The sequence below is a fragment of the Apodemus sylvaticus genome, chromosome 1 (genome assembly GCF_947179515.1).
Source record: "Apodemus sylvaticus chromosome 1, mApoSyl1.1, whole genome shotgun sequence".
NCBI lineage: Eukaryota > Metazoa > Chordata > Mammalia > Rodentia > Muridae > Apodemus > Apodemus sylvaticus.
In genome coordinates this window covers 116,517,016-116,537,830 of record NC_067472.1, presented here as the reverse complement: position 1 = coordinate 116,537,830, position 20,815 = coordinate 116,517,016, and the positions used below count along the sequence as shown (strand labels likewise).

The 20,815-nt window shown below is 46.0% G+C and overlaps 1 protein-coding gene and 1 pseudogene across 2 annotated transcripts in view; one reads left to right on the top strand and one right to left on the bottom strand.

Annotated features, from left to right (window-relative positions):
- The window catches only part of Me3 (malic enzyme 3), a 198,511-nt gene extending 184,597 nt beyond the window's left edge, over nt 1–13,914 (top strand). For both annotated transcript variants that reach the window (XM_052159073.1, XM_052159077.1), the window contains exons 9-15: nt 7,433–7,530; nt 7,836–7,949; nt 9,431–9,536; nt 10,119–10,261; nt 11,064–11,237; nt 12,285–12,383; nt 13,687–13,914. In XM_052159073.1, coding sequence (XP_052015033.1) covers nt 7,433–7,530; nt 7,836–7,949; nt 9,431–9,536; nt 10,119–10,261; nt 11,064–11,237; nt 12,285–12,383; nt 13,687–13,848 — 896 coding nt within the window. In that variant the 3' untranslated portion in view covers nt 13,849–13,914. The remainder of the gene's footprint in view (nt 1–7,432; nt 7,531–7,835; nt 7,950–9,430; nt 9,537–10,118; nt 10,262–11,063; nt 11,238–12,284; nt 12,384–13,686) is intronic.
- Nucleotides 13,915–18,548: 4,634 nt separating this feature from the next.
- On the bottom strand, nt 18,549–19,101 carry LOC127685505 (protein tyrosine phosphatase type IVA 1-like; annotated as a pseudogene).
- Nucleotides 19,102–20,815: the final 1,714 nt, after the last annotated feature.

Sequence of the window (20,815 nt, the reverse complement as noted above, 5' to 3'; positions counted from 1 at the left end):
CGACTCCAGAACACACTGCACACAACCAGCCTTACCCTCTAGTCCTTCTAAATCTTCAAAGACTGGTAACTTGAGAGGATGTTTGCATCCTAGGTCACCCCTTCACAATTTTTCTTTGGTTGATTTTTTTGGTTTGTTCTCCAGATAGGGTGTCACTGTGTAGCTCAGGCTAACCTTGAACTTGAGGTGATCTTTCTGCCTTCCCTGCCTTTCTGCTGCTTGGAATCACAGAACTGCATGCCACTAGGCCTGGTATCCTTTCGTCCTTTAAGTATCCGTGAATGAGCCAGGGTCTTTAACAGGCATCAGATTGAGATGGATATTTCTCTGAATCCTCGCTTTTCTGCTCTGTGACTGGAGCCAAGTGCTGTGTGTTCTCAGAGCACCCTTTACCCTCCCTCTGAAACGATTTAGCAGCCATGACTAACGATCAGCAAGTATCAGAGCAGCCTGTCTGCTCTCCTTAAGCCAGCATTTATGACGGTGAGTTGAAATCTATGCCAGTTCACTGCTAGCTTCAGAATTACCCATGTTGCACTAACTGGGGTGGGGTGGGGTGGGGTGGGGTGGGGTGGGGCAGGGTAAGGTATACAGAAAATTCAGTGGTTCTAGTTCGTGGTCCCAATGCACATGTTTTGAGTGCACGTGTATGGAGAAGAGAGAGGGGGATATCGAGACCCAAGATGGAGCACTGGCGAAAATGAGGAGAGAGTGTAAGCACAGTGCTACGGAGGCCTGATGAGGAGGCAGACACGGTGCCACCCTTTCCTACACTTGACTGAGGTGATCTGGCAGTGCCGGCCTGTCATGCAGTGTGGGGTTTCTGTGCAGCCTTGCAGGGGCTTCTGAGCATACAACATGCTAACTTTGTACTGTATGTGCCACTCTAGCATGCGACATCAACCAGAGCTGCCTGGGTGAGCTCAGGTTTGAGGCTGCTATCTGCCCCAATTGTGGTGTCTCTGCTGGCTTTGATTATTTTTTTTATTACTGTGCACTCAGAAGCTTTTGATGATTGCTATGTTTTTCCTCAACCTCCACTTCAGTGACATGACTCCGCGTAGGTTTACAGTTCATGGCTTTCATATGCTGTGCTCTGGAGCACTCCGAGACTCTAGAAAAGTTCCCTTATGACGCAGGGCACAGCTGACGGGGTCTCAAAGCCCTTGCAGGGTGTCAGGAAAGAGGGGTCTGACTCTTCTGAAGTGGTGCTGGCAGCTCCTGGAGAAGAAGCCTATTCTGTGGCTCTTCTCTGATGGCCTCTCTTCAGCCCCCAGTGCACGCAAATGAATACGTGGAGGCAGTGGGAGGGGGATTGCCGTGGGTCATGACAAAGGCCTGCTTGGCTTCATAGAAGCCACTTAGTGCTCAAGACCCAGGGCTTCACAGACCCCTCAGTCAGACCTTGACCCAGCCCACTTCTTTCTGTCGCTCCAGCTACCAGTTATTGTCACTGTCACCAATTCCTCCTGGAAGCTGTTTAGCAGATCAACTGTTTCGCCTCTGCCAAATGTGACTTTTAAAATGAATATTTTCAGCCCGTCCTTCTGTGTCATTTCCTAAACGTACTGCCTCAAGTACTCTGTTTGCAGGAAGTATAATTGTGGAACATTCCCACTGAATAAGAGCGTTTGTTTATCTTTCATCACGAATGGGAACGACCAGTTCGCATCACTTGTGGGCACGAGCCACGCTCTCCCACAGCCTCTCCAAGCCTCAGACTCTCAGACTTCTTGGGGAGGTTACCTCCAAAAATCTAAGCAATTGTCTTCCTCTCCAATTTTAAAATTCCAGGCACACAGTCCACGAACTAAGCCACCCCTGCCCCACCCAACAATGGAAGTTAATGGTGGAGACAATAACTTGATTTGCCAAGCTCCTGCTTTATAATTTGGGATCTAAGAACTAATCCCTGGGAGCTTTCTCTCTCGGGTTCTGATCTGGAATTAAGAGAGCTTGCACCCCCACCCCCAGAGTGAGACCTTGAGAGCAGAACCCAGAAAGGCGGCCATGAAGAGATGGCTTGTGTATATCCGGGAGCAAAATTCAAAAAGAGTTCTCCCAGGGAGTGATGGGCAGCAGTGCCAAATACTGCTGGGAGGTTAAAGCAGAGGAAGTGGAGAACTGCTCAGCGAAGTCGACAAGGTGGAGCTGCTCCGTGACCCCGACAAGAGGTGAGCCAGCCACTCCTGGGCACTGGAGTCCACAGAGACGGAGAGGAAAATAAACGGAGGCCCTGGTCACATTCGGCCCCTGGAAGAGCTTGACTATAAAAGGCAGTGAGCACCAGGGTTGGGACTACAAGAGCGAGGCTCTTTAAAAAAAAAAAAAAAGTTTTACAGTGTTTTTACGCGCTGATGGGATGAATTCGGCAGGGAGGGGGGACTGAGGATGAAGAGCGGAGGAGAGAATTGGAGACGAGATGCAGTGCAGGAGGTGGCTTTGCCTAGGACCTCCACAGCCTCTGCAGGGGTGGCAAAGGCTGTGGGCTGAGGCAGAGCGTCTGCAGACCTGCCGAGGAGGCTCACAGCGTCTGGGGAACCGTTGCATTCTTCTTTGTACGTCCAAGTGGAGGCCCTGGATGGCCACTCCATTGAGCCTCTCGGGACAGGATGGCTTCTACTTCCCTTGTGCCTCACGTTCCTAAGAGAGAGTAAAAAACTAAAAACCTCAATAGCGGGAATACCAAAATACCTACTCCGTAGCATTTTTAATAAAGAGTAAACAAGTGGAGGCTGATAAGAAAGTAGAACACATCCAAGTTCACCAAAAGACTTATTGATGGGGCTTAGGAAGAGGCTCATTTGCTGCGCAGATTTGAAGACCTGAGTTCGAATCCCCAGCACGCATGTAAAAAGCCAGGTGTGGCTGCTCTTGACTTTAACCCCAACACCTAGGGAGGGGCAGAGACTGGTAGAATCCTGGGAGGCTGAGTCTAACTAAACCAGTGGACTGCAAAGTTTCCTGTTGTGGCGGTAAGGTACAGAGCAATGGAGGAAAACATGTAACACCCTCCACTGGCCTTCCATGCATGTACCACACATACCACACGGTTTCCCATAATGCGCAAACACACACAGCATACACCACAGCACACAGAAACAACAAAGGTGTAATAAATAAATGGCAGCCGTCTTTGGGTCGCTTTATCGCAGCATGCCTCTCCTTGTTGCGGTTCCCCAGCTGACCACATTCAGAGTCATTGCTGAACACTGATGTCCCCGCCAAAGTTCTCATCCATCAGCCGCCGCTTCAACCCCCCCCCCCCCCCAGTCCTCCCACACACAACCATCATTCCTTTCTCCCTGCTGCCTCAAGCTCCCCAGGAAAGGATATGGTCCAGCTTTTCTTCTAGACACGGACTAGACCAATCCACTTTCTCTTCCGGCTTGGAATCCTGCTCTGTATAAGTATAGGAAGTCAGAATCACTAACCCCCTGCCGCACGATGTTCTGCCAATACGTTTAGTTATTCAACTCTCAGATTCTAACCTCAAAAGATTATCTGATAAGCAAAAACAGAAAACCAAACCGAAGACTGTCTAGCCCAGGAAAACATCTACCATGAAATATCTTTGGCGCCATCTGCTGGTATATGATTTGCGAACGGCCTCCCGGAAAGCAGACAGTGTTCTACAGAGCAGAACTCTTGATTCCAGATGACAAAGAACTGGTGCCTCTCTGGGAGAAGCCACCTCCACCGGTGTCAGCATTTGAATAAGCACACATAAATTCCAGCAGCTTTAGAGATGTGTGTTTTAGTTACTTATTCATGCATTTCCAGTGTCCCTATGCAATCTTGACAAAACTTTTAATAATTTTTTTTTTTTGCATAAGGTGTGTGCTCCCATACACGCCAGTGAGTGGGCCAGGGGTTAACATTGAGTCCATTCCTATTTCATGCTCCACCTTTATTCTTTGAGATACAGTATCATGTGTAACATGGTATTCACCATTTCAGCTAGAGGCTCACCGTGAGTCCTGGGATCCTGAGTCCATTCTGTGGTTGCAGACACATACTACTATGTGCAGCCTACACGTGAGCGCTAAGGACCCAAACCCAGGTCCTCATGCATGAACAGAAAGCACCTTACAGGCTGAGTGGACTCCGCAGCCCCATGTGATCATTTTTTTGAATTTATGTATTTAATGCATATGAGCACTCTGTCTTCACATACATCAGAAACAGGAATTGGATCTCATTACAGATGGTTGTGAGTCATGATGTGGTTGCTGGGAATTGAACTCAGGACCTCTGGGAGAGCAGCTAGAACTCTTAACTGCTGACCCATCTCTCCCACCCCCAATGGTGGTCACTTTTCATCGTTGAAAATATTCTCCTGAGTGTCTATCCTAGCTAATTTACTCAATTAGCTCTCATTTGTTAGATATTTAGATTACTTTCAGTCACTGTGTATTACAAATAAAACTGTCCCTAATGTTCTAGTGCCCATACTTCAGATTCCCATGCATTGATTTCCAAAAGTAGAAGGATAAGGTCAAAGGTTAAAAACATTTTTATGCCCTGGATTTATATGGGGAAACTATTTTCTAAAAGAAAGAAAAAAAGGTCACTCTTCAAATTGAAAATAATTCTGGAACATCCCGCTTTCCGTTGCTCTGTCTGTCACTAGCCTCAGATAATCACATGCTTGTTTTCTATCCAGTTAAAATGGCACAGACCATAAACAGTCCAACTTCAATTTCCTTTTCCCTTGACCGCATCATGAAGGCTTAACACCATGAGTACAGGTTTATTGTGAGCCCTCTGTGTCAGTCAGGAACTGTACTAGAGAACACTCAACATAAAAAGTGCTAACTGCGTATTGGAGAGTTGAAAAACCAGAAGAAAAAAAAAAAAACCAAACAAACAAAAAACAATAAGACTCTGCTCCCCCCACCCCCAGGCTGAGAAACAAAAGAGAAGAGGAGGCTGCCGGCTGGTGCCGATGTGCATGCTGGGAGGTTGGCACTCTAAACATGGCTGGATGGTTGCCCAGGGGTTCAACTGCCACTGCGGAAGTGAAGGAGCAAGTCTGTGGGGTTGTCTGACTTCGCAAAAGCACAACTATCTTTTAAATTCCAATGTCAAAATAAATAATACTTCTTAAAAGAATAATAATTGTTCATAAGATAAACCCATACAAAATTAGTTTTTATCTAAAATTCAAGTGTTATTAAATGTCCTCCCTTTTACCTGGGATTCTGAATGACGAGGCAACTCTGGAAACAGCCCTTTCTCTCCTGTAGCCTCCCAGTTGCTCTCTAGCGCCCCTTTCTGGCAGATCCCTGCATAGAGGCAGTTGGGTGGTTCTGAAAGTACTGTGTTAATTGGTGCAGCCACACCCGCTCCCATTTACAAGCGCGTAAGTCCATACTTTTGTATTCCCAGATGACAAAAGCAGTTCTACCAAAGCCGGAGGCTCTAACAAATAAAAATTGACCCACTAACTCCCCCGGAATGAGAAGAGTCAAGTCTTGACACTTAGTAGTTACTGCAAGAGAATCGCTAGGAAGAATTAACTTGTCCTTCAGATCCAGCCACTGTTGAAAACTCTGTTACTTCATAATTAAAGTATAGAGTTACTTTCCAATACTTTATCAAATGATCAGGGTGAAAGAAGGTAGAACGAATCAGCCAACCCCTTCCATTTTCTGTTGTCACATAACCAAGAAAGAGTGGTGCATGACTGCTTGCTGGTTTCTCTCACCAGTCATAATGTCACCGGTGCTCATAAATCTCTTCCGCAATCATCCCGTGTTCTCTTGTCCTCGGACAGGACTTTATCTGTCAGGGTTCCTCGCCCAGTAAGGTGGCCTGGGTCTTCAATAGCTTTGCCTATCTTTAGTTGTCATGTTCATTGATATTTCGGAACAAGCATGGAAATATCAAGATACCCCCAGATGATATCTTAGCAACAGCAGTGTCCTTTCTGGTTACCTTCCTCTTGGTTATTTGGATCAATCCCCACCGCCAGGAAGTGAGAGCCTTACTTACTCACAGAGAGATCTCAGTCCCCAGGCAGTGATCTCAAACCCCAGCAGAATAGACTTACTGTGATTCCTAATGGATGCTTTTTCTCTCCTGGAAGTTAAGTCCAAGTTTGAATCCACAAGTTTGGCAGGGCACAAGTTTGAAGCCACAGGAAGCAGAATTCTGTAAGTGAGTTATCTAGTAGAATTGTGAGGAGCCCATGTATTCTGACTGTGAGAAAAAAGGGGCACAAGGTTTTGCTTGCTAAATCAGATCATATGTTGTATTCCGTTACCATACAGTCTTATGATGTGGTGGGTAAGATGGGCAGCTCATGACCTACAGACAACTGGTGTCTCGTGGCTCCATCGTGTCTTGTTTTCAAATGTCTTCATCCCTTAAATGGGTTCTATGGTTGCCATGTCCTACATGATTTGGTCACGGAAACCTGCCTGAGATGCCAACAGGGATGAAGAAATGACAGACTGTGAAGGGATAACAGACACTCACACAGAGAAGCTGGGATCTGGTGCACTGTGCTCACATGATGGAAGTCACTGGGACTACACAGTGAGCAAGACTGCCTGCCTACTATGGACAACACAGGAGAAGGGGTTAGCTAGTCTCTGTAGGAAGTCGCTATGGTTGAGAGTCTCAGGTTGTAAATATCAGGGAGGAGGAAGCTGCTATAGATGTTTTTCTGCACTCTGTCAACATTTGCTCACAGACCAGGGGAAGGCTTTGCCATTTCCCATGGACCTAAGGATCTGAGGTCCTTGACATGATTGTGCCCATGTCAAAGCTACAGACATTCACTCAGAATTTCATGTGCACCTCCACATATGGGGATTACATTTCATTTTTGGCAGCTGTTAATTGCATCTATCCTGTTACTTCATTTGTTAATAATCACAGCAGAAGCTCCTGAATAGCTGGTTGTCTGTCCCACAGACAAGTAACAGTTCTAGGGGGACCATTTGTTAAACAGTTATTTACAGTAGAAGATAAGGGATGAAACTGATTTGCCCTGAATCCCCTGTGCCTGCAGAAAATGACTTCTTTAAGAGTTAAGAAAAGTTGCTTTAGCAAGGCAGTGGTGGCTCATGCCTGTAATCCCAGCACTCAGGAGGCAGAGGCAGGTGAGTCTTTGTGAGTTTGAGGCCAGTCTAGTCTACAGAGTGAGTTCCAGGACAGCCAAGGCTACATAGGGAAACCCTGTCCCAAAGGAAGGAAGGAAGGAAGGAAGGAAGGAAGGAAGGAAAGAAGGAAGGAAGGAAGGAAGGAAGGAAGGAAGGAAGGAAGGAAGGAAGGAAGGAAGGAAACAAAGAAACAAAGAGAGAAACAAAAGAAAAATTGCTTCTTCTCTGACAGGTCCTGGATGTTGGGAGCCCTGCCAAGAGCCTTTTCTTGAGGAAAGAAGGCTAGAGGCCACTGATTGATACAGTTCACTCTGTTGCAGGCACAGCCTCTGTCGCTGTGGCAGGGATCCTGGCTGCTCTGAGAATCACCAAGAACAGGCTGTCCAATCATGTGTTTGTTTTCCAGGGTGCAGGTGAGGTAAGTACCATTGGAAGGACTCTATGGCAGTTGTGCCAAGAAGAATAAGAATGAGTGGGGTAGTTTTCCCGGGGAGTGGCAAGCTGGGATTCTGACAAGAGGAAGTAACACGGGTGTTTGCTGATCATTGCAGCACTTTGAGTCTCAATGTTTGAGTCTCCAAAGAAAGAATTTAACTGGGCCATCTTGGAGTTGCGAGGCTGGGGAAAAAAGAAAGGCTCATTTTGGTGAAACACCTGGTTATGCTGAACAACGGTGTGCCCTGAGTCTAAACATTGTCCTTATGCTCCCCACCCCACCCCCAGGCAGCCATGGGCATCGCCCACCTCCTTGTCATGGCCCTGGAAAAGGAAGGCATACCCAAGACAGAGGCCATAAGGAAGATCTGGATGGTGGACTCCAAGGGTCTGATTGTCAAGGTATTGTTTAGTCCAAAAAACCAAAGGTTTCTTGACACCCAGAACTGCCAAGAACTAAACTGAAAGAGTTCTCCAGTTGGGTATGGCTGTACATGCCTCTAATCCCAGCACCAGTGGATCTCTGAGTCTGAGGCCATCCTGGTCTACAGAGAAAGTTCCAAGACAGCCAGGGCTACACAGAGAAAAACTGTCTCGGAGAAAAATAGGAGGAAAGGAGGAGAAGGAGGAAGAAGAGGAGGAGGAAGAGGAGAGAGAGAGTTCTCCAAGGGGTAGAGTGTTTAAGACAGAATGTCAAGCAAAAAGAAAATTCCAAAGTAAAAGCTTTAATTGATACTATCCAAAGGTACTGAGTGTGCGCATTTGCCTGTGTGTGTATGTGTATGTGTGTGTACATGTGTACATGTGTGCATGTGTATATGTGCATATGCATGTGGGGGAGTGTGCATGCCAGCATGTATGGGTACCGAATACCCCTTTCGGCCTTTTCTCCTACCAGGGTTGCCTTGAGTTAATCTCAGCCATAGTGAATCACAGTCCTTCAAAAGACATGAGCTCTCTCTCTTCCTTGACTTTGCACATTCCAGAGAATGGTCTCTGAGCAGGTTACCAGAACACTGGTGACTCTTCCTACTCACGCGCTCATTTTCCCATCATGTTGTTCACCCTATTGATCTGAATTCTAATCAAGCAGCTGTAGGCTTGACATCATCACTGTGGCACTCAGGAGGCCAGGTGGGGAAGTCAGGCGTGATTGAACTCATTTACCAGAACTTGGGCTAGTCTGTCACTACCAGGCTTCTTGAAGAGAGGCCATGACCAGCCTATCCTAGACTCAACTTACTGAGACTTACAGGAAGACTAGGGGATCCTATTAAATCCATTCACGTTAGCTCTCTGGCAATGGAAGTCTCAAGGCCCTGTCCTTCTGTGAACCTGTGGAATGTACTTCTTGTGGTCAAGGGATTCAATGAGGCTAAGAAATTTCCTAGAAGTCTTTCTATCCTCACCTAGGAATCCATAACCCAGAAGGGCTAAAATGAAAAATAAAAGATGATTTATCATTTCTTCTTCTGTGTGGCTGGGGAGATGACTCAGACATTAAGAACACTTGTTTGCTCTTTTAGGGGACCCAGACTTGATTTGATGCGATTCCCAGCACACACATGGTGGCTAACAACTGTTTGTAAGTTCAGTTAGATAGGACCTGGTGCTCTCTTACAGCCCTCATAGACACTGCGTCCACATGGAGTGTAAGCATACGCAGCCAGAAACAACTGTGCAATAGGAAACCCATGTATGCATTTCCTTAGGGTTCACCTTAGGTTCTCCTGGGAAATCTGATCAAGGGAGCCTCACTATTCTTCAGGCTCAGACCAAATCATGAGGCACAATCCAAAACACTGTCAGAATCGTAATGCATCAAGGACCTGTTCAATGGGCCTTCAACACCCTACCTACTCCAACTTCTTTCTTTTCTATAGGGTAGAAGCCACCTAAACCATGAGAAGGAGATGTTTGCCCAAGACCACCCCGAAGTCAACTCCCTGGAGGAGGTAGTAAGGCTGGTGAAGCCCACAGCAATTATAGGTAGGAGGAAGAAGAGGGGGCCCTACTACCGAGCCCAGCTAACCCTCCTGACTTGTAGATGGAGTCCGAGGCTCAGTGAAACCACCTATAGAAGCACAGCTGTTTCCCCTCTTCTATGTCTGGGTCAATGCCCTAAACTTTTATTGAGTGACTTCTGTATACAAACTATAGAAATGAAGGACCAGAGTTGCAACTTGTCAACACAGAATGATATAATGTGGTCGGAAAGGGCAGTGTTGCTCTCTAGCATGAAGCTGAGCTCTCCTCCCATCCCAAGACAGCAACCCTGGCACCTGTCTCTGTACTAGAGGAACACTCTGCCCTCAGCAACATTCAGGAATGCCTCTAAGGTGCACCTTAAAGATCAGAGACCTAAAACAAACCAGTGGTCTCTGTGGAATGAGCAAGAGGTCAAGCAACAGGATTCTTTTCCCTTCTGTTCCCTCAGCCCTATAGCAGATTTTATCCCCAAGGTTCCCCAGTCTGTCATGGGGTACCTTGTCCCATCACCAGTGCCACAAGAAGAGAAATGGGATGTTTATACCCAGTAGGCATTCCCTACTACCCCCCTTTTCCCTGTAGGTGTCGCTGCCATCGCAGGAGCCTTCACGGAGCAGATTCTGAGGGACATGGCTTCCTTCCATGAGCGCCCTATCATCTTTGCCCTGAGCAACCCCACCAGCAAGGCTGAGTGCACAGCTGAGAAGTGCTACCGGGTCACCGAGGTCAGCGGGGAGTCCTCTCTCCCACCAGCTGAGAGAAAGTAGTAACAGTTACTACCAGAAACCCTATATGGGTGACAAAGAGTGCCCCGTCGTAGTGAGCCAGCTGAGGTTGAGAAAGATGGAGAGTACCCATGGAGGGACCCATGGCTCCAGCTGCATATGTAACAGAGGATCACTGGGAGGGGAGTCCTTGGTCCTGTGAAAGCTTGGTACCCCAGAGTGGAGGAATGCTGGGGCGGTAAGGTGGGAGTGGGTGGGGAAGCACCCTAATAGAAGCAGGGGGGGAGGTGGTGGGTTAGGGGGTTTCCAGAGGAGACACCAAGAACGGGAATAACATTTAAAATGTAATAAAAAAATTTTTTAAAAATACCCAATAAAATTTTTTTTTAATTTAACAACAACAAAAAAAGAAAGGTGAATCATCAAGCTAATAAAGAATGGAGCTACCTCTGAAACTTAGATCTAACTCTAAAACCAAAGCTCTTCCCATGATATTGCACTTCTCAAGGTTTCCCCAAACAACAGGGCTTGGATATTCTCTAGGCAACAGTCCTGACTTGGCCCTTCCAAATGCTGGGGGCAAGAGGCACCATCACCCACTCTCAGTAACTTAAAGGGAGGTGGGACTTAGCTTTCTGGTCAAATAAACAAATTGTTCTTAGAACATTTACCAAGTTCTCCCTACAGTTCTGGATCCTTAGGGGAGAATGGAGATGCCCCGTATTTAAGAGAGAAGACCAGACTACCATGACTACTCCATACCTGTCTCCCTGCTCCAGCTCTTCTGTCTTCCTGCCTCCAGGGCCGAGGAATCTTTGCCAGTGGAAGTCCTTTTAAGAGTGTGACTCTGGAAGATGGCAGGACATTCACTCCTGGTCAGGGAAACAATGCCTACGTGTTTCCTGGGGTAGCACTGGGCGTCATCGCTGGTGGGATACGGCACATCCCAGATGAAATCTTCCTCCTGACAGCAGAGGTACCACTGTCTTTTCCCCCTAGGGTGCTTCTAATAGGGTTGGTGGACCAACACCAGGTCTTTAAGCCTGGCGATCCCTGGGTACGTCCTCTCTGGTCTCTTCTACCCACTCTCTGCCCCTGCAACCCTGACATTAGACCAGAAACAAGGCTGGAAAGGAAAACTCATAGAAGCATGAACAGAGAAATCCTTTTGTTTAGATGGCCACCTGGAATAATATCAATCATGTAGGTGGAGAATCCAAGAAGTAAGGGCCTGTTACTACTCAGTAACAGGCCGTGGCCAACCAGAGGACAAAAATCTTTGTTTGCCAGTCACAACTATATTCTTCTTGGTCTTAGGGATTTTCTTTTAGAATTCAAGGAGCCCCCATGCTGCTTTAAACTTCAGCCAAATTTACTATAGAAAAAAATGAGTCTTTGTTTAAGTCTAAGTGTTAAGCTTCCTTGGGGCTATGTGTGGCACAGGATGCAGTACCTGGACAAGCTTTGGAATGATGGGATGGATTTGTTCAATCCCTCTCCCTCTCCCTCTCCCTCTCCCTCTCCCTCTCCCTCTCCCTCTCCCTCTCCCTCTCCCTCTCCCTCTCCCTCTCCCTCTCCCTCTCCCTCTCCCTCTCCCTCTCCCTCTCCCTCTCCCTCTCTCCCCCTCCCCCTTTCTCTCCCTCTCCCTGTCTCCCTCTCTGTCTCCCCCTCCCCCTCTCTCTCCCTCTCCCTTTCCCTCTGTCTCCCTCTCCATCTCCCCCTCCCCTCCCTTCCCCTTCCCCTCCCTTCCCCTTCCCCTCCCTTCCCCTTCCCCTCCCTTCCCCTTCCTTTCCCTTCCCCTCACCCTTCCCCAACCCCTTCCTTCCTCCTCCCCCTCCCCTCACCCACCCCCTCCCTTTCTCCTTCCCCTCCCTCTCCCTTCCTCCTCCCCCTCCCTCTCCCTTCCCCCTCCCCCTACCCCATCCCTCTCCCTTCCCCTACCCCATCCCTCTCCCTTCCCCTCCCCTTCCCCCTCCCTTCTCCTCCCCCCTCCCTCCTCCTCTCCATGTGTCTCTCTCTCTAGCAAATTGCCCAAGAAGTCTCTGAGCAGCACCTGTCCCAGGGGAGACTGTACCCACCACTCAGCACCATCCGAGATGTGTCTCTGAGAATTGCAGTCAAAGTAAGGGCATCCTACTTGCACCCCTCTAATGTGGGTAGTAAGGCTCCACCTATTCCTCTGACTTCAGGAGGGCTTGGGGGATGGCAGCGGGGAAACATTCCGAGCTCCCTGAGCCTCCATGCACGCACCCCAAAGACTGGGTGACAAACTCTTGCCTGCTCAGCAGCCTGAGTCCCAAATACCCGTTCAGGACAATTCTAGAAAAGCACCCTCTTTTCACCAAAACATCTGGAAAGGGTCACCAGAGGCCATGGGCTTGTGAACCAGAATGTGGGTGGAATTTCTTCTTAATGAATCATAATCACTCATTTATGAGAAAGGGTAGCTTGCATAGCATCATGGCAAGGACTCAGGCTTTGGAGTCCTCACTCCGGCAATCAGCAGAGGAGTAACTGTGGCCCAAATATCTTTACTTCTTTCAACTTCAGTTCTTTTTCTGAAGAGGTCAGAAGTTCCTCTCTCCCAGAGCTCTGGAGATTAAATGTTCCTGCTAGGCAGAGTAGTTGTTTTGTTTTGTTTTTTTTCCATCTTTGTCTCTTTAAGAGGTAATGAGGTGGTCAGGTTCACAGAATATTCCAGACTATGAGATTATGCAAAGATGATAGGTTTTCCAGTGCAGCATAATACAATAAAGATCAATTTCAAATAATAATTATCCAAGCTGGATAATGGGTACATATCATTCCCATTGATATATATGGCTTTTCTGTAAGGATGACAAATCATTTCAGAACTGCACTCTCAGCAATACATAGTCCCGTGAGTTAGTTGTCCAGGGCAGACACCCTTAAACAGCACCTGTAAATCCAACAACCCAGTCCCAGTCCAGCTCAGCCACCCCACTTCCTTCACTGGGGCTATTTGTTCACAAGATAATCATCCAGTTAACGTGTCAGTCTGCATGGGAAAGGCTTATATCCATATCGTTCTAGGAAAGGGTTATAATTACTCTTGCCAACCAGTAAACTGAAGCCCCTATGAAGTCTGCCTGGCTGGAAACCCACAGGGAATGGGAACCCACAGGGAAAGAGGCTCAGCCTCTTTTAGCCTGGCCCAGGCACGGGGGTATGAATCCTTCATCTCCAGAGCTCTGGGAGAGGGGGACTAAGCCTCTTGGGAAAATAAGCAAGTAGTATCTAGAAAGAATGTGTCATCCCCTTCCAGTTGTGCCGTAGGTGACAACTGAAGAGAAGCATGTCTGGTTCTTTAGGAGATGTTCCCTTGCCCCTGGCTGCCAAGTAAGGGGCCTTTAAGACAGATTTACCCATAGATCTACTTCCTCACCCAAATATATTTTTCCTAGGTCCTCGACTATGCATACAAACACAACCTGGCCTCCTACTATCCAGAGCCCAAGGACAAGGAGGCTTTTATAAAATCTCTAATCTACACTCCAGATTATGACTCCTTCTCACTAGACACCTACAGCTGGCCTAAGGAAGCTATGAGTGTCCAGAAGGTCTGACGCAGTCTTCAGAGATTGTCTGGGCTGGATGAAGAAATACAATATAAACGGGTTCCAAAATGGCCAGTCTTGTCTCCGTGGTTATATCTGTCATTTGTTTTCCTTTGGGTTTGGGGGCAGATGCTAAGGCATACAGCGATGACAGCTTTGTTCCTGAAGGCCCTGGAGGCTCACCTTCCTATAATCCTTTTCTGATTTCCTTTCTGAATATTTCTTTTATTATTAATTGCTGACTACTAACCAAGCCTTGTGGAAATTTCTGCCTAGAATCCCACCTTTGTAAAGCTCAAGGTCTAGCTTGGACATGAGTCCTTTTCCATAAGAGAAAAGGTGTCCATGAAAAAAGCGTTCATATAGAAGTCAGAGTGCTCAGAGAAGAAGGGGCACTTCCTATAAAGCTACAAGAGGAGAGTTGGCTTTGTACTTTGCCCCAAGAGTAAAGGCTGGGTTAAATCATAAGCTCTTAAGAAATGCAAGCAAAACTACTTGCTAGAATGAGGTCCACCCATTAGGGAGTTAATCCCTTTCGGAAGAATATTTTACCTTCGAGACTCAGTAGGATGTAGGACTGAGTGGCTAGAGGCTCATCAAGAAGGCTCACTGCCCTTTGGGTTGTTGAGTACTGTACCTTCTTTTTTGTCATTACTAAAAGGAAAACTAGAGAAATAGGGGTGGGAAGAGTCAGTATACCAAAGAGTGAGAAAAAAGAAAAGCAATGAGAGGAAACAGCGTGGGAAAGGTGTTGATTTAATGCCTAAGAAAGACTTGATTTCATGTTCCAGGTTCCGGAACAGACTCTCCTTCCCATCCTTCACGCTGATATAATTGAGCATGTCAAAGCAGTTTGCTTGTAGAGGTGACGTCAGTCTGTCCTTGGTGTTTCTGAGGCCAGTCTAGTGAAAGCTTCTACCTCCCCCATGTTTAGGAGTGCTCACTCTCCAAGACCAACAGTAAAAACAGCTTGGAGCCCCTGCTGAGGTCCATCTCGTTGCACTGTACAAGTCACGTGTAAGACCTACCCCTGCTGTCTCCTCGGCCAGGATTCCTGCTGCATGTAACAGGAGGTCCTGTTTGGCTTGTCTCGCAGTTCAAGCAGGGTAAACTATTAAGATTCATGGAGAGAATTTAGCAGATTCGTGAATCAATCGCCCCTTGTTTGGGTCTTATTCTTCTAATATCAGCTTCTTTGGTGCTAGTTCTCAGCCATCAATATCTCCAAAGCATAAATCTAAATGTAGAAAGTAAAACTATACATTTCTAGAAGAGAATAAAGCAGTCAGTTCTTGTGAAGACTCCCCAGTAAACCTCTGATTACAATCTCACATGTAATGCCTGTGTCCCTGGGAATACAACTCGAAAAAGATGGAAGAAGCTGGCCAAGGCTTCCACTTTTCCGATCTATTGCATCAGCCCTACATGGCTGCCAAGGGCCTTGTCAGATTTCTCATTTCCTCAGGAGAAACAATCTGCCTGGACCCAACATAATCATTTTTTTATTCGATATATTTTTTATTTAATTTCAAATGATTTCCCCTTTTCTGGCCCCCCACTCCCGGAAAGTCACATAAGCCCCCTTCCCTCCCCCTGTTCTCCCACCCACCCCCTTCCCACTTTCCTGTTCTGGTTTTGCCCTATACTGCTACACTGAGTCTTTCCAGAACAAGGGGGCACTCCTCCTTTCTTCTTGTACCCCATTTGATGTGTGGATTAAGTTTTGGGTATTCCAGTTTTCCAGGCTAATATCCACTTATTAGTGAGTGCATACCATGATTGATCTTTTGAGACTGGGTTACCTCACTTAGTATGATGTTCTCCAGCTCCATCCATTTGCCTAAGAATTTCATGAATTCATTGTTTCTAATGGCTGACTAGTACTCCATTGTGTATATATACCACATTTTTTGCATCCATTCTTCTGTTGAGGGATACCTGGGTTCTTCCCGGCTTCTGGCAATTATAAATAGGGCTGCTATGAACATAGTAGAGCATATATCCTTATTACATGCTGGGGAATCCTCTGGGTATATGCCCAGGAGTGGTATAGCAGGATCTTTCGGAAGTGACGTGCCCAGTTTTCTGAGGAACTGCCAGGCTGATTTCCAGAGTGGTTGTACCAATTTGCAACCCCACCAGCAGTGGAGGAGTGTTCCTCTTTCTCCACATCCTCGCCAATACCTGCTGTCTCCTGAGGTTTTAATCTTAGCCATTCTGACTGGTGTAAGGTGAAATCTCAGGGTTGTTTTGATTTGCACTTCCCTGATGACTAATGAAGTTGAGCATTTTTTAAGACAACATAATCATTTTTATTCCATATCTAGAATCAGTAAATGCACCCAGAGAAGAAAATGGCGGCTTATATCAGAAGGCTCCCTCCACAGAATCCAATACTGCTAATTGATATTCCTCTCAGGGTTCTCACATATGGCTTTTGAAATGTGTTCTATTTGTTTTTAATTGGTGCAGATAGTGCCTTGGGGCTCCATCATCTACTATATCCTATGCAGAGAATTAGAAGTTTCTAGACATAGATTTTCAAAATTCCAAATATATTCTTAATATCACTGAATTATAGTCAAAGAATTTGTTGGGGAATTTTTTTGTCAAATATGATCAAATTTAAGAAAATTGTTCTCACCCTCTTACAAACCCATATGCACATCAACATGGTTGCATGGGATACCTTTTGTTTGAGGGGCTATTATTTTAAACAATTCTATATATTACAGAATTTTTTTTGTCTACTCAACATATTTCTGAAAAATAAGCAGAGTTATGGAAATTTTCAATTTTCCTTGTATCTCTGACCATTTTTACTTTATATCTTTTGGCCCAGTGTTATTAGGTGTATGAAGTTTAGAATTGTTAACTTATGGTGAACTCAAAACTGTAAGCCTTTGTGATTTACTTGGTAATGCATTTATTTTGTCAGCCATATCTTAGATATCATATCATATCTTGGAAGTCTCTCTTACAATTCATTATTTATTCAGATGTTTAAGCTTGTATAGAACCTGGAACTAGCAAACATTCTCCAGTTATTTCTCCCACAGAACTCAAACCATTCTCTCCCAAAGTGAAAATATGGTTGTCTTAATATTAAAGCATAGAACCATTTCATCAGTTTCACAATAAAAATAATTATCAAGAACCCTAATTTTAAATCACATAATTTGAAAAACATAAAATATTAAATATCCAAATAGTTAGTAGAAACTCTTGTTTTAGTTGAGAAAACATAGGAAAATATCAGATGTATAGCTAATAGGTGGTAAGTAGTTTCTAATGTTTGGCAAAAAAAACCCAGAGTTTTAGAAACTGGAAAATTAAACACTGTTTTAGCTAAAAAAAAAAAAAGACAACAAATCTCTACCTTTTATTTAAAAAAAAAAAAAAAAAAAAAGCTAGGGGTTGGGGAGATGACTCAGTAAACAATGTGCGTGCCCTGAACCTGAAGACCTGAGTTCAGTCCCTAGAGCATATTTTAAAAAGCTGAGAACAGCGGTCTGTACTTGTAATCCCAGCATTGGAGTAGACCCCAGGGAGATGGAGGGGGAGGGGGCTGGGGCTCAGTGACCAACTAGCCTAGCTCAATTGGCAAGCTCCAGGTAAAAGTTGAGAGACCCTGTACTGGCTGTTTTGTGTGTCAACTCGACACAGGTTGGAGTTATCACAGGGAAAGGAGCTTCCGTGGAGAAAATGCCTCCATGAGATCCAGCTGTAAGTCATTTTCTTAGTGATCAAGGGGGAGGGCCCTTGTGGGTGGTGCCATCCCTGGGCTGGTGGTCTTGGGTTCTATAGGAAAGCAGGCTGAGCAAGCCAGGGGAAGCAAGCCAGTAAGAAACATCCCACCATGGCCTCTGCATCAGCTCCTGCTTCCTGACAAGCTAGAGTTCCAGTCCTGACTTCCTTTGGTGATGAACAGCAATGTGGAAGTGTAAGCTCAATAAACCCTTTCCTCCCCAACTTGCTTCTTGGTCATGATGTTTGTGCAGGAATAGAAACCCTGACTGAGACAAAGCCTGTGTCAAAACATCAAAGAAGAGAGAAAGTGAGGAAGCCACCTGCAGTCTGAGGCATGTGTGACACCCACACACATTCAAATGCTTACTAAAGTAAAAATATCCCAGCAGGCACAATACTTCATTTCATAGTCTCCTATTCTATCCTCAACCCTCCCCCTTTAATTCATATGCCAAACATAAACATTTGTGGCAAGGCATTTTTATCAGAAGACATTAAATACATGCTGCTTTTGTATGGAATGGATCTTGTGTGAGCTTCTACCAAAGCTGGATTTTCAAAATGGAAGCTTCAAAACAGCATAAAATGAGATTTATAGAAATGCATTTGATCACTGTGAAACTTAAAATTCCACAGAAGCAACTGTCACACAAACGACAAGAAGATGAACACCAAAGAGCAGGTAAATAACTCTATACGTGCAATGCTTGAAATGACTCCAGGAATAAACCACTTAAGGTTTGGAATGCTGTTTGTATGTGTGGGGGAGAATTTTAATTCTGTATAACTAAAACAGGACAAGTACTGTGTCATGTCTTGGCAGCCAGTCTCACTAAATTTCTTACATAGCTTGCATGTGATAGTAATAATCACAACAGAGGTTACACTCTATCAAGCTTGTAGCTTTAAGATTCCCATGGAAGCATTATTAGATTCATTCATTAAGCCTATATTATTGACTAAAATGTGCAATAAACTTGGTCATATCTCAAGCTCCACTCCCAAGGAAACAGCATCAAGCAGCCATCTTGTATAGAACACTTTTTTCCATTGGAGACTCTAAAAAGCAGCCGCATTTTAGAACACTGTTTCTCCAAATACAGAAGTTGCTTGCTGTAGAAAGCTCTGTGCTGCTTTTGTCCTGTAACCCTTAGCTGCTCTTCATTTCTACTGCACTTTCAGTTCATGCTAAGGCAGCAAGCACTAGTGATCTCCCAAGACCTGCAGTACAAGGAACAGCAAGCAATACAACAACCAGGCTTCTCCCGAAATTTCATGTTTACAAGACTTAAGTCGTCCACAATCTGCTTGGACGGTGGTGAGCCATCACCAAAAGGCCAGCCTAGAGCCTGGATACCTTCTTTCTCAGCTAGAGCCATGTCTTAAGTTGCTTCACACACTCGTGTGTGTACTATCCCGGTAACTCAGTAGTTCTTAAATCTCTGTAAATGTGTTCTGGTTTGCACAGGTTGGGTTATGTGTGGTAGGACATCTCATACTCCTGTAAGTGAAGTCCACAGCAAGTGAGTGGTTCATCTAAGTCGTGTTAATCTAGTTAAAAATAAAGCTTCATACGGGTTTTTTTTTAAGTTTTTTAAAATTAATACAGAAACGATTTCAAGAAACCAGAGTCTAATGCCAGGCACCTGAAATTTCCAGAGCTTTGAAGATGAAATTGGGACTGACAGGGAAAGAACCTTTCAACAAGCATCAGTGTGTGAATACGGAAGCAAGGCATGGATGCTTGCCCGGGCCACTCGGAACCCGTGTTCCTATGACCCAACTTGACTCTGCTTTAAGAGCGTTTGACTAGCAAGCACTGATGGCTCCCTACAGTCCACTCAAAAAAGGTCATACTGTGCCCAGCAGCTATCTCCAGGACCTTACAGAAACTCCATAAATGGCTGACCATCAGCACCACGGAAAGGAATCAACTGACGCATGAACAGCTGCGTCCTAAGCCCGCAGCCAACCTGATGTGGTGACAGAAGGCACAGACAGCAGTGTGGGCCCAGGGGCTGCAGGTGCACTGCAACACTGAGTACACCATCTCCATCTCCGCTGGCTTAGAAGCTGGGAGAGCGGCAGAGGGAGCCAATCCACACCTGGGCAATCACAAACTCCCCCCCCCTCCCGGCCCCCTCTTTTTTTTTTTTTCAGAGCCCAAGCAACCTGAGCACCTCTCCATCAATCACAGATCCAGAACCAATGAGCAGAGTGTTTGTGCGGCCCTCCCTCTGATGTCATCTCTGCAGAAGAGGGAAGTGCTGGGCTGAGGGAACAACAGCCAGGGAGGTTGGAGGGAGTCAGGGACAAAGCCTGCCTGAGGCTGCAGAAGCTCGGGGTGTGTCGGGATAGGAGGCAGAAGGGTCTGAGCAGTTGTGTCACCTTCATGTTTTAACTCTAGGAAATGACATTATTTGGATTTTTCCCCCAATGCAACACAGAGAGACAGAGACAGAGAGACCGAGACCTCAGGGTCTTAGGTAGCGCCATGCTGACCTTGAACTCACAATGTAGCCAAGGATAGCTTCGAAGCCCTCATCCTACTGTCTCCACTTTACAAGAGCTGTGATTACAAGTGTGCATGTTCATCCGTTTCACGCAGGATTGAGAATGGAAAGAGAGCAGGGCTTTCAGCAAGCACTCTATGGGCCCGAGCCCGTCTTCCGCCCCTGACATTCATTCTCCCACGTCATTTGTGTGCATCACCATACCACAAATGTGTGGCGCTCAGTTACAGAGGGAACAAAAATAATGTAAGAGACGGAGAGTAGGGTCAAGCGCTTCGGAATGCTGATGTCATGACATGATGGGACCATTGCCCTCGGGAACCCACAGGAGCGCAGTGATGGTTACCTGCACAAGCTGTTCGGTACAGGGCCAGACCAATCAGCATTCCCTCTCGGGAGGGAGGGGAGCTTATAAAGCTCTACCGCTAACTGAGGAACTATTGGCAATTGATGGCTTCTTGAGGAGGGAAAGTCCTTTTTCTTTAGAGGTATGGGCTCTGGTAGGTTTGCTATGACCTAGTGATAATCCCATGCTCAACTGGACGCAGGCGGGTACGTTAAAGGGGGCAGGGGACATGAAGGTAAAGTTCTAGAGAGGAGGTGAAAAGAGAAATTAGGATTGCATGTCATTAAGGTACATTATGTGTATGTGTGAAGGGAATCTAAAATTAAAAATGACCCTAGGCTAGAGAGGTGTTCAGTGGTTAAAGCAC